Here is a 12,503-nt window from a genome sequence, read left to right as displayed (position 1 = left end):
ATATGTATTGATACAGCAGCGGCGCATGCAATCCCTAAAATAGAAGGGCAACGACTGTGACGAACACGTCCAAGTAAAGTGGACATTTAGCCATCCTAATTAGAGTCTGAGTACAATGACACCCGATTTGAGAGCAAACTCAATGACTTACCCGAGCTACACAGGACCCTGTAGTTGTGCAAAAATGCAATAAAATAGAAAATTAAATGAAAAACATTGAAATTTAATTTGTATTTTATGAGTAATGGGAGGATAGAGAATTCAGCCATTGGCTGCGCATTAGCCATTGGCTGAATTTGCGTAATATGAGAGGCCGTTCCGCGCGCAATCGCCATCTTTAAAAGCTGATGACTACTGTGAAAAAATATTTCGAGATAAAATAGATCTTGTATAAGCCACATTTAAGGCTGTTCAGAGTAAGGGAGGGAGCGGAGGGTGCTGAATTCTCTATCCTCCCATTACTCATAAAATACAAATTAAATTTCAATGTTTTTCATTTAATTTTCTATTTTATCTCGTAATGTACGGTAGAGAATTCAGCCATTGGCTGCGCATTAGCCATTGGCTGAATTTGCGTAATATGAGACTTCAAAGATTTTCACAGTAGTCATTTTTCACAGAATATATTGTCAGAGAAAGTTTTTGGGCAACTTTACCTATGTTTACAGGACTGAATCTTGTCCCTTCCTAGAGGTCTGTTGTCCCAGAACTGCTTGTCCAAAAGATGTTGCCTGGGATGCCGGTTTCAGGTAAAAATTCCTGAACGTGGATTCATTTTTCCACCCAGCATGCTTGAGAATGTCTGCTATTGGAAAATGATTCCTCTTGGCAGATGAGGTTGCCGCCGATCTCGTTGAATGTGCTTTGAAGAGATCGGTGTCGATACCTGATGCTCTCAACACAGTTTTTATCCATCGAGCGATGGTTTGCTTTGATGCCTTCCCATGGGGTTGCTTGTAGGTGACAAATAGTGCATTCACCTCCTTCCTCAATGTGCTTGTTCTGTTAATGTATTCTTTAACATAGTGTACAACACAGAGTTTCTTATCCTCGGGAAAGGCTTTCAGTGTTACTTTCACTCCCACATTCCCAGGTTGACTCTGCTTTATCAAATCAGCCACTGCTATTTCCACACAATCTTTGGACGCCTTCACATTGTCAAGGGTTAGGTATGAAAGTGTTTGCACTCTTTGGGCAGAAGTCAACGCTAGTAAAAAACATACTTTGTGTGTCAGTTGACACAGCGAAATCTTATGAGCTGGAGTTACTTGTCTGAGGTAGCTCAGCACCTTGCCCACATCCCATATGAAGCTGTATCTCGGAGTGGGTGGTCGGAGATTAAAAATGCCCCTGAAGTACCGGCAAATCCAAGGATGTGTAGAAATGGTGTATTTCTCGTCCCGTAGAAGAACAACTGATGCTAGTGCGCTCCTTGATGTATTCAAGGTGCTGTAGCTTGCTCCATTTTTGTACATAGAATTAAAAAACGCAAACAAATTTCCCACTTTCGTATGGGTCCAACATAAGTGACGCTCATGACAAAACCTTTGCCACTTCCTAATATACACCATATACTGCTCCTTGGTGGATTTCCTCCAAGACGCTGCCATTATATCAGCAGTCTCCTCCGTCAGTCCTTGAGCTATGAAATGTTTGCTCCAACCCTGCAACATAAGAGGGAGAGATGTGTAAGTGGATGGGGTCTACCTGTAATGGGTTGGGTTAACAACTGGTGTTTTCGCAATACCCAGGGCTCCTCCAATAGCATGTTACGTAGTACGGTATACCAGGGCTGTGTTGGCCAATTTGGCACTATCAAAATTCCCCTAGCGCCATCTTGTCTGATTTTTTGGAGACACTTTGCAACCAAGCTAAATGGGGGAAACGCATAAAATACTAGGGGTCCCCAGTCAATAGTGAATGCGTCTACTGCCCATGCCCCTGGATCTGGTCTCCAGGAGACGTATGTTGGGAGCTGGGCATTCAGTCTGGTGGCAAAAAGGTCTACATTTGGTAACCCATACCTCTGCACTATCTCATTGAATATTGTCTTGTCTAGCATCCATTCTATATTGTCATTGAATTTCCTTGACATCGTATCAGCTTCTGTGTTCTTAGAGCCTGCTAAGTGAGATGCTGTTATCCAAATTTGTCGTCTACTGCACCAATCCCAAATTTGCAACGCCATTTCGTTACATGCTTCAGACTTGACGCCGCCCATGTTATTCAAGTATGTCACCGCTGTGGTGTTGTCTAATCTCAACAGTATATGTGCATCTCTGACATTTGAACAGAAGCTTTTGAGTCCCAAACCGGCTGCTAGCATTTCCAGATAGTTTATTTCATTACCTGCTGCTCTTGCTAATTCTTGAGCATTCCATCTACCCCCTGTCTTGGATTGCAGGTCTGTAGCACCCCAACCTTGTCCACTAGCATCTGTTCTTATTTCTTTTGATACTTTCCCTGGGTACAGGGGTTTAGACACGAGATGTGCATGGGATGACCACCAAACTAGTTCCGCCTTGGCTCTATTTGATAGGCTCATATGTCTATCGAAATGTCCTTTCTGTTTTCTCAGGGCTCTGATTTTTTCCCTTTCCAGCTGCCTGTAATGCAAGGGGCCGTACTGAGATGCTGGTAAGGCAGCCACAATCTTCCCAATGACTTTAGCTACCTCCCGGATACTAGGTTTGTTATTAGCAAGTAAGGATCGACATGTATCTTGAATGTCATTGCTTTTACTGGCTGGGAGGGTGATTCTCATTTCAGATGTATTTAAATGGAAACCCAGAAATTCAATCTCACGGGATGGTTCAAGTACCGATTTCTCTGAGTGAATAATGAACCCTAGACTAGTCAAAAGGTCAGTGGTGGCTTGCACTGCTGAGCGAGTGTCTGCTTTATTGTTCCCAATTATCAGTGTGTCGTCCAAGTACGACAAAACTGTGTGCCCCTGTTGTCTTAGTAAGGCAAGCACTGGTTTCAGTATTTTGGTGAACAGTCTTGGGGCGGAAGATAAGCCATTTGGCAAAGCTTTGAACTGCCACAATTGGTTTCTCCATACGAAGCGGAGATATTTACGAGAGTCTAAGTGAATGGGAATTGTGTAGTATGCATCACGGAGGTCTACTGAAGCCATATAACACCCTTTTGAGAGGAGTAGAATACCAGATTGAATATTATCCATTTTAAAGTGTTGGTACTGAACACTTTTGTTGAGTTCGGACAGGTCAAGAATTAATCGAACTCCTCCGTTCTTTTTTGGTCTCGTGAAAACCTCTGAAATAAATTCCCCTTCTTCATGGGCACATTTTTCAATGACCTGTTTTTCTTCCAGAACAAGAATCTCATGGTCAATCTTGGCTGTTTCTTCAGCATTCCGCTTGTAAGAACGCAGAGGTTTTTCTCGAGAAGGGGGAAATTTTTCTGGGTCAAATTCTATTGTATAGCCTTGAACTGCTTGAATAATGTGTGAGTCTCTCGTGATATTTTCCCAAGCAGGGAAAAATGGCTTCAGACGACCTCCGACGACAGCTGGTGTTGTAACTAGATCGTTGTCTATGTTGTGTTCATAGTCACCTACCTGTTCTATTTCCTCCCCTGGCTTTGGCTCTGCCTGTGGTAGGTTGGCTGCTTGTTGCCACCCTCCCTTGCTGCTGTCGGTGTGTAAGTGTGAGGAGGATCTCGAGGTCTCCCCCTCCAAGCCTTCCCTAAAAAAGGCTGTGCAGATGAACCGGCCATGGGGTTGGAATGTGATGTTCGGCGGTCATAACCCCTCCCCAACGGGCGGGTGAACCCAGTCGACGTGTATTGACGGCGAGATGTCACATCCGGTTTCTTGTACGGCTGGAACCGTGATTGCTCTCGTGTGAAGCGTGATTTCATCATGCCTGACATTGTTTTCCTTTGTTCTTGGATCTCTTTCACTTGGCGCCCCAGGTCATCTCCAAACAAGTACTTTGTCACTTTGTGAGAGGGCTTGCACAGGTGGTGGAAATTTGAGTTCATGTCAGGCTTTATGCTGTCCTTTCTCATGCAGTTGAGGGAGAAGTTTGCATCGCAGAGAAAAGCCATAGCATCCTGCTGAGCTTCAGACAAAGTTGCTGGAAGGGTACGAGCAAACGCGTTTATCCCTTTCAAGAGGGATGATTGGATCATTTGTAGTTTCAGATCCCTGTGTCTCGTCCCCGTCGAGATGTTCTCCCAGATAGTGCTGTTCACTTTAGGGGTTTCTAGACATGTGCAGTTAGATGGGCAGGGGTAGCGAGTTGCTGCTTCGTCGAGAGATTTCTGGTCAAGTTTTTGTCCCATCATATACACAATGGTGTCCGCGACATCCTCATCTAGTGGTTCCCCTATCCCGGACGGAGCCACGAATTTCTGAGCCATTCGTGGTATCTTGAATTCTGGCCGTTTGTCTTTATCTGCCTCCTGTAGGCCTACGTCCGAAAACAAGCTGACCGCGTCATCGCGGTTTGCCGATAGGAAATCAGCCACGCTGCGATTATCCGCCAATTCTATGACGGGTGGTGAGCTGCTTCCCCTTTGTGTGTCGCAGTCGCCATATTCACTAAAACAATCCCGCGGCGTGTTGGCATGTTGTTCTTCATGATGAGGAGTGCTCAAAGTCTCGATCATTTTTTCGAACATTGACTCGAGTTTCCCAATGCGGGACATAACCTCCGTGCTATTTTCCGCTGTAGTCACAGTCGGGTTGGGAGCGGTAGCAGCTGGTGCGGGCGGGTTCGGCTGTGCCTTCCCCGAAGCCGCGGGGCGGGATGCCTTAGGCCTCCCGCCGCTAGACAGAGTTTTGCCTGCAGCCTTCTTCTTTGCTGCCGGAGCTGGGCTGGCCTTAGGCTCACACAGCTCGGTATCTTTTTTGGCTTTTGCCTTCTCCGATTTGTCAGCTGGTTCATCCATGCTGAGAACGATAATCACGCTTGTAAGAGAGCACGAATTCAGTTCCGTATTTCCGCAGATTTCGATGATATTTTCCGATTTTTCGGTCAGATAAAAATCGCTTCGCGATCGAACATTGCGCTGGAACGAAGATGGCGATTGCGCGCGGAACGGCCTCTCATATTACGCAAATTCAGCCAATGGCTAATGCGCAGCCAATGGCTGAATTCTCTACCGTACATTACGAGATAAAATACTGAGTAGAGCAGTCGGGGCTTTCATTTCAGCCGTTGCACGACGAAATAGACAAGCTCCCGTGTATACAACGTACCACACCTGTATTTACCGTGCGTACGCTCTCTGTGAGCAATTAGCTGGCGATCGTGTGTGTGTGCGACCTGAGCCTGCGAGCTGGCGCGAGCAGCTGTGTATAACATGTATACATCGTGTGCGTGTGTGTGCGTCAGGAGTCCTTCGCAATCGCTACCGTACTTGTTGTTGTTTGTCTTATGTGTCGACACGGAGGAGGAGCGCGGCCGAAACCCGGCCTACCCAATAGAAGAGACCCTCCCGCTGCCGACGGCACCGGTCTGGGCTGCCCGGAGCCGACGGCTTCGGAGGAGATAGCGTTACAAAAAACAGCTCTCTCGATTACTGTATATAGACTAGCAGCACCCGTGGAAATCCACGGGTCTGAGGGCCTCATATTTATTCATGTTATTTTCGCCGAGTTTTTAGTAGTCAAAAAGAAAGAACTTTACTATTTTCTCCTTTCCTTCTTTTGCACCCTCTTCTACCCATGGCCATCCCCTCCTAACACCTGAGCTGAGGAGCCGGTCCATGGAATGGGACTTTAAAATCGCCGCGCTTACTGTTATCACAGATCAACTTAGCAGCACCCGTGGAAATTCGAGGATTGTCTTCTTTGCCCAAAGATTCTTCCTGTCGAAGCACGGGGTGGGGACATTTTGCCCTGCATATCTCCCCCTTCCCCATGCCATTCGCCCTCAGTCTCGACGCCCGTTGAAAAAAAAAAATATATATACATATATATATATATATATGAGCCCTATCTGGCCCGAACGCACACACATCTTTTCTCTTCATGAAAAAGCTGAAAAGTGGCGTATGTCATGAATAATATTCATTTTACCACGTCATTTAAACACACACACACACACACACACACAACGATAATATGTTTACATATCCTCGCCGGTTTACCTGCTTCAGACTGTACATTATCATTATTATCATTGTTGTATGAATACTATTATTGTATCATCATTTAATAAATATTTATTTTGGGAGGGGAGATGATAGTCATTATAGGTTTAATAATTGGGCATCCGTGGGTATCCATGAGTCTCAGGGCCTCGTATTTTTTCTTTAATATTTCTTTTCCCACGTTATGGGAAAAAGAAGAATATTTTTGTCTTCATTTGCTCCCTCTTTTTTATTTTTATCACCAAAACTTGGTTTGACGGACTATATAGAACCACCCATTTAAAGGGATGGTACAGTATTGGTGGAGATGAGAATTGGGCTTTTAACTTTTTGCGAGATACCAAGAAAACACTTATGATATAGTACAGAGCATACCATTTTAAAAGGAATTCAAAGTTTATTTGATAAAAATCGGGTTTTGAATTACTGAAACATCCAAAAACAAAGTAAAACAAAGCGATCGTAATAAAGTGTGGGTCCCACACTTTTTAAAATTGCTCTTTCCTGGATATCTCAGCCATTTCAAAACCAATTTTCATCAAATAAACGTTGAGTTCCTCATAGAATTACATGCTCTTTCATATTTTATAAGAGGTTTCTCATTATTTCACCAAAAAGGTTAGAAACCCGAAATTAGGTCTCAACTAAAACTGTACAATCCCTTTAATTCCACTTGTAACTTCAAAAATAGGCGGTCGGCAAAGCGGTTTTCCCTTACGTCCGCACATGTCTTATGAATATTCATGTTTACAGCAGCTATGCAATAAACGAATGGACAGCGGCGCGTGTATTCTGAAATGGAAGGGCACGACTGGAAGGGCAAGGATGAAAATTTAAGTGGATATTTAGCTGTCCTAAACAGTCTGACTACACTGATACCCCCGTGAGAGCAAACTAAATGACGTACCTGAGCTGCATAGTATCCTGTAGTTGTGCAAAATACAATACAATAACAGCATTCGCTGTTTTCATTTGGCCACGCCAATAGACCTTATCGCAAATAGCTTCACGCAAGGGACGATGGGAAGGAATAGGGAGCAAGAGCGCCAACTATTGTCTGAATGCGACCATGCGACATGTTAGCAGCCGACGCGTTGTACGTAATGTGTACAGTGCTGTGTACAGTACTGTATGTCACACGATCGCGTCGATCGTATTCATCCTTCTACTTTCTTCAACTAAAACATCTCCTCACATTTGCCTTGCGAAATCGCTGACCACTTTGATTTTGAAATGTAATAGTGGGGCTAGATTTGATATATATGATTGCAATAATGACCGAATATATCCTGGCAGGTACGAACCATTTTTGTTTTTCTAAGCAGTCTTGTTACGAAGAGACGTAGTATTAGCTTGTTGAGTGTACTGGTCATGACCATGGAGATAACGGCAGCGATGTGTGCATGTGTGATATGAGAGACAGCTAATCATGGTGTGAATGAGGTCGCCGAAGCTATTCTATAGCAGTTAGGCCCTATATTATATCAGAATATAATTTGATTACTCTTCTTCACACGGATATCTTTATTATCTTTTTTTATTTCTTCTTTTTTTTTGCAGAGAGTTTGTACATCAAGAGCAATGGCAATTTTGTTACGAATGTGGAATACAATGGGACATAAATAGCTCAGTAGAACCGAAAGAAGTTTATAAACTGTTTTTAAAAAGATACACATTTTTTTTATTACTAGTACCTGAAAATAAAGTGCTTGTATCAAAGTGTAATAACTTGATTTCTTTTTTTCTGTTTCCACGTACAGATACATCAAAAAAATATAATGCGCCGACCCCAAGCAAGAACTATACCCAGACTTCTCAATCGATACGGGTCATTTGTTAGATGTATTATTACCCTGAGAATTAATTTTGCAAATAGACTGTCTAGTTACGGGCTACTCACGGGATACGGCCTGTCGTTCTTGCAAATTGCAAATGGTAAAGAATGATGAGAAACACGAGGGAATCACAAATTTTGAACAGTAGAGCTCAGAAAAATGTAAGGAAGATAAACAAGCAGAAAAATGAATTTATTTTGAACCCGAAATCCATTCCATTCAATTATTCAAATGAACTGAGTCTCCTTTATAGCAGTACACTTGTAAGTATATCATCTCCTCTCTGTAATTACATGTAGGGCCTATACCACTCCTTTATCCCTCAACTCATCTGAGGTTGCATTCAGTCATTTATATGTGATGAATAATATCATTCTGTTTGAGTCATTGTTTCCTCATTGCATTTTCGTCAAGATAAATCGGTGTATGAATATTCATGTAACAATTATGAATTTGCATGTAAGCCCATTCCAAATAATTTGGGAGAGAGTTGGACAAGAGATTTTTCATCAAAACAACATGTGTGTTGCCCTGTCTGTTTCTGTTGAGTCGCAAGAAGAAAGCGAAGAAAGATAGAAAAGAAGATGTGGTGTCTGAGGGACAGGCATATAAGTGAAGGGAAAATGAAATTAATCAAACAGAATTAAAAGGTTGCATAATTTTATTTTTTTTAACTGTTGAACGGTGGGTTTCCAATACAGTGTACTTAAGATCACACCATTACATATAATTTATTCCTTTTTAAAACTTAATGAATAACAAGCCACACAAACAAACATGTACACACACACCAACACACACATTCTTTGTTCTCTGATTTATCTTTTTCCCTCATACAATAATTGTTGTGTACTTTATTGAAAACGACGAACAATAATGCATGTCGTGGAAGCAGATCACCAGGCCATAGCTCATGCAGATCTATTATGGTATACACGGAAGGGGAACATTGGCAATAAGGGATAAACTGGTAGTTCCACAAATGAAAATTATTACAAAAAACTTAGTTTTTGCGATAAAATGTACATACACCATGTATCAGTGTTCGCTGTGCTTCATGCCGCATGGGCTTATATTCGCTATCTACGGTACTGTACTCGCCTATCCTTAAAAAAAAATGCTTGAAATCAGTTATAAAAAGCTGTAAAAACCTACGAGAAGCTATGTCGTTATTGTCATGTGCAGTAATGAAACAAACATTGTTTTATTGCCTTTGGTTGAAGAATCAGAGTTGTAAAAAACGCGCTGAACACTGTCACTTCGCGAATCGTATGGCTTTGCGTATAATTTTAGCAAGGCCACGTGGCTGAGATTTGAGACTAACTCACCACACAGACCACTGCGAGTTCAAGAGGGTACGAGTGCTACGGGTAACCCAACGCAATCTCGCACTCACACGGCGCGTTCGCTCGCAGTTAGTCTCTTTTTCAAACCCTAAACGGGAGACTACGTTGCGTGCGGGCGGCGGTGCGTGGCTTCGCGATCCCGAAAATCGAATCGGCGTTTGCCCCCTATTCAGTCCCACAATCCTTTGCGCGAACAGCGCCACCCAGCGACAAATGCTATTTGCGATAAGGTCTATGGCGAACTGTACGTAAATGCCCTTGTACGACCGAGCCGTATTCTTATGAAAGCCCATATCACGTGCACGCAGATAGTGTGTTTCGTGTAACCATCGTCAATACATACACAGGCGCAGGCCTGTAATCTGATATGGAAAGGCACGATTGGCAAGGACAAAATTTAAGTGGATATTTAGCCGTCGACATCACTGCTAAACGGTCTGAGTACAATGATACCCGACTTGAGAGTAAATTGAATGACGTAGCTGAGCTGCAGAGGATCCTGCAGTTTTGGAAATAAAATACGGCTTCCCGTGTACCGAGATCGCACCATGATATGCAATGCAACACAGCGACAGGCTCAATGCATGTACACACATATCTCTCTGCGATATATTGCCCGTACCCGGTACCCATAGTGCGTGTATCGTGTCTCCGCGAACGATCAGCTGGGCGAGCGAGAATGCCCACTATGCTACCGCCACAGATTGTATACAGTTCTGTGAGTGCGACCTGAGCCTGCGAGCTGGCGCGAGCTGTATAATAACCCGTATACATCGTGTACGTGTGTGTGCGTCCAAGAACGATGATAGAGCCTTCGCCACGCACTGACGCGGGATACCAGCGCGCAAACGCTGCATGTCGGTGTTTGTCTTTTCTTTTTCTTTGTTTTTTGTACCGCTCTCGACGTCGACACGGAGGCGGAGCGCGGACGAGACCCGAACGGGAAATAGAAGAGAGCCTCCCGCTGCCGACGGCACCGGTCTGGGGGGCCCGGAGCCGGCGGCTTCGGAGGAGATAGCCGCACAAAATAAACCACGGGAAGGCATGGGGGCCATCCTTACGCGATTATAATATAGGACTAGCAGCACCCGTGGAAATCCACGGGTTTGAGGGCCCCATATTTTTAGATTTATGTATTTTTCTTTCCGTTTTATTAGTTGAAGCGAAAGAACTTCGTGTTTGTTTATGTTGTTTTTTTTTATACATGAGTCCTCTCTGGCCCCCACAGACACATCTTTTTTCTTCATTCGCAAGCTTGAAAGAAGCTTACATTGTATGTCCGAATGATTCATACTTCTTTTACCACATTTTCATTAAAAAAATTATTTTCCCTCCCAACGCAATCCCATCTAATAAGTTGTCGTCCGTTCCTAATGTTGATACACCAGTTTGGTCGATCATTACACACACATAATAACACACACACACACACACACCTTTTCGGTTCAATAAAAATGATGCAAATGGGCTATATCATCATTTATATCCCTTTTCCGACGTTTTTATTTGAAAAACCCGTCTGTGCTCTTTCCACCCGATGACAATCTCATCTGAGGGTTATGACTTGTTCCTGAAATGCACTTGATGGATCATTCATTGTTCCCCCCCTTCTCTCTCTCTCTCTCTCTCTCATTCTGATGTTCTTTAATTTCCTCTCGAGAACATGTGTCTATATAGACAAAGTCAGACTTTTCATTAAACCACCCATTCATGTGACTCGGACTTTTGTGGTATTTTCTTACTTCATGTTTTATATATTTCATGTTTGTTTGTTTTCATCAAAACATTGTGGTGTTTTGTGTTTATAGAATTGTCACTGGAAGTACCCTAAGTATTCCACTGCTCTGTTGTACAGGATATAAGGGTGTGAGAGAGGGTGAGAGAGGGAGAGGAAGAGAGAGCTCGATAAATTTCCAGAGAATATTTTCTGTTCTCTTTCTCTTTGTCTCTTTTTTTAATTGATAGCATTGTTTTTTCTCCCCCTTTCGAGAACACGTGTCTGCATCAACGAAATAAGGCCTTTCAGAAAATGACCTGACAATCTGACTCGGATTTTTGCTGTTTTTTGTTTTTGACTTCAAATAATTTTTTTTCTATTTCCTTATTTTACTAATTTTCGTGTTTTGTTTGTATTGTCATTTTTTTTCAGTTTTACCCCCTTTATGTGGAGGAATAGGATCGAGCGGGTCTGGATGTGCATAAAAAAACAATTAACACACGACACACAAACACACAAAAAGAGAACAAAAGTATACTATAGGGACGAATGATTATCCTAGGGAAGGGAAGGAAAAAAAGTTAATTCGTCCATGACACATGTCTGAAGTCTAGGCACCCGTTCTGGATCTGGATCTGGATGTTTACGATGCAGGGCCCTATACTGGGCATAACGCATCGGATTCCGTTGGAATCCATGGGTCTCAGGCCTCGTAGTTTTCTTTAATATCTTTATTTCCTACGTTATGGGGGGAAAGAAAAATATTTTTGTCTTCATTGGCTCCCTCTGTTTTATTTTCATCACCAAAACTTGGTTTAATGGACCATAAAGAACCACCCATTTTATTTCCACTTGTACGGTAATTTCAAAAATAGGCGGTCGGCAAAGCGAGGTTTTCCTCTACGTCCGCACAGGTCTTATGAATATTCATGTTTACAGCAGCTATGACGAATGGACAGCGGCGCGTGTAATCTGAAATGGAAGGGCACGATCGGCAAGGATAAAAATTTAAGTGGATATTTAGCCGTCCTAAACAGTCTGACAATGATACCCGACGTGAGAGCAAACTAAATGACGTACCTGCTGAGCTGCATAGTTCCCTGTAGTTGTGCAAAATACAATAAAGTAGCAGCATTCATTCGCTGTTTTCATTTGGGCACGCCAATGGCGAACTGTACGTAAATGCACTTATATGACCGAGCCGTGTATTACCATATGAGAGCCCATATCACGTACGTGCACGCAGATAGTGTGTTTCGTGTAACCTTGCCCGTACCCGTACCCGGTACCCATAGTGTGTGTGTCATGTCTCCGCGAACGATCAGCTGGGCGAGCGAGAATGCTCACTGTGCTACCACTCACAGATGTAAGGAGTTCTGTGTGTGCGTCCAAGAACGATGATAGAGCCTTCGCCACGCACTGACGCGGGATACCAGCGCGCAAACGCTGCATGTCGGTGTTTGTCTTTTGTTTGTCTTT

At 43.3% G+C, this 12,503-nt stretch overlaps 2 protein-coding genes across 2 annotated transcripts; both read right to left on the bottom strand.

Annotated features, from left to right (window-relative positions):
* Nucleotides 1–253: 253 nt before the first annotated feature.
* On the bottom strand, nucleotides 254–3,593 carry LOC139730478 (uncharacterized). The gene has a single exon (XM_071641320.1). It carries the CDS (start codon nucleotides 1,671–1,673, stop codon nucleotides 663–665), a length of 1,011 nt encoding a protein of 336 aa, XP_071497421.1. The 5' UTR covers nucleotides 1,674–3,593; the 3' UTR covers nucleotides 254–662.
* Nucleotides 1,529–5,118, bottom strand: LOC139730477 (uncharacterized). Its single transcript, XM_071641319.1, has 2 exons — nucleotides 3,584–5,118; nucleotides 1,529–1,664 (listed from the first exon to the last, which is right to left on the bottom strand). The coding sequence occupies exon 1, from the start codon at nucleotides 4,918–4,920 to the stop codon at nucleotides 3,589–3,591; it is 1,332 nt and encodes a 443-aa protein (XP_071497420.1). The 5' UTR covers nucleotides 4,921–5,118; the 3' UTR covers nucleotides 1,529–1,664; nucleotides 3,584–3,588.
* Nucleotides 5,119–12,503: the final 7,385 nt, after the last annotated feature.

Source organism: Diadema antillarum, unplaced genomic scaffold, assembly GCF_040938485.1.
Source record: "Diadema antillarum isolate AM-2024a unplaced genomic scaffold, OU_Dant_1.0 seq00000315_RagTag, whole genome shotgun sequence".
In the NCBI taxonomy this organism is placed as follows: domain Eukaryota; kingdom Metazoa; phylum Echinodermata; class Echinoidea; order Diadematoida; family Diadematidae; genus Diadema; species Diadema antillarum.
The sequence above is the reverse complement of the archived record's forward strand: the minus strand, read 5'-3'. Positions and strand labels throughout refer to the sequence as shown.

Coding starts and splice junctions, on each gene's coding strand:
- LOC139730477 (XM_071641319.1), bottom strand. CDS start 4,920: ATGGATGAACCAGCTGACAAATCGGAGAAGGCAAAAGCCAAAAAAGAT.
- LOC139730478 (XM_071641320.1), bottom strand. CDS start 1,673: ATGTTGCAGGGTTGGAGCAAACATTTCATAGCTCAAGGACTGACGGAG.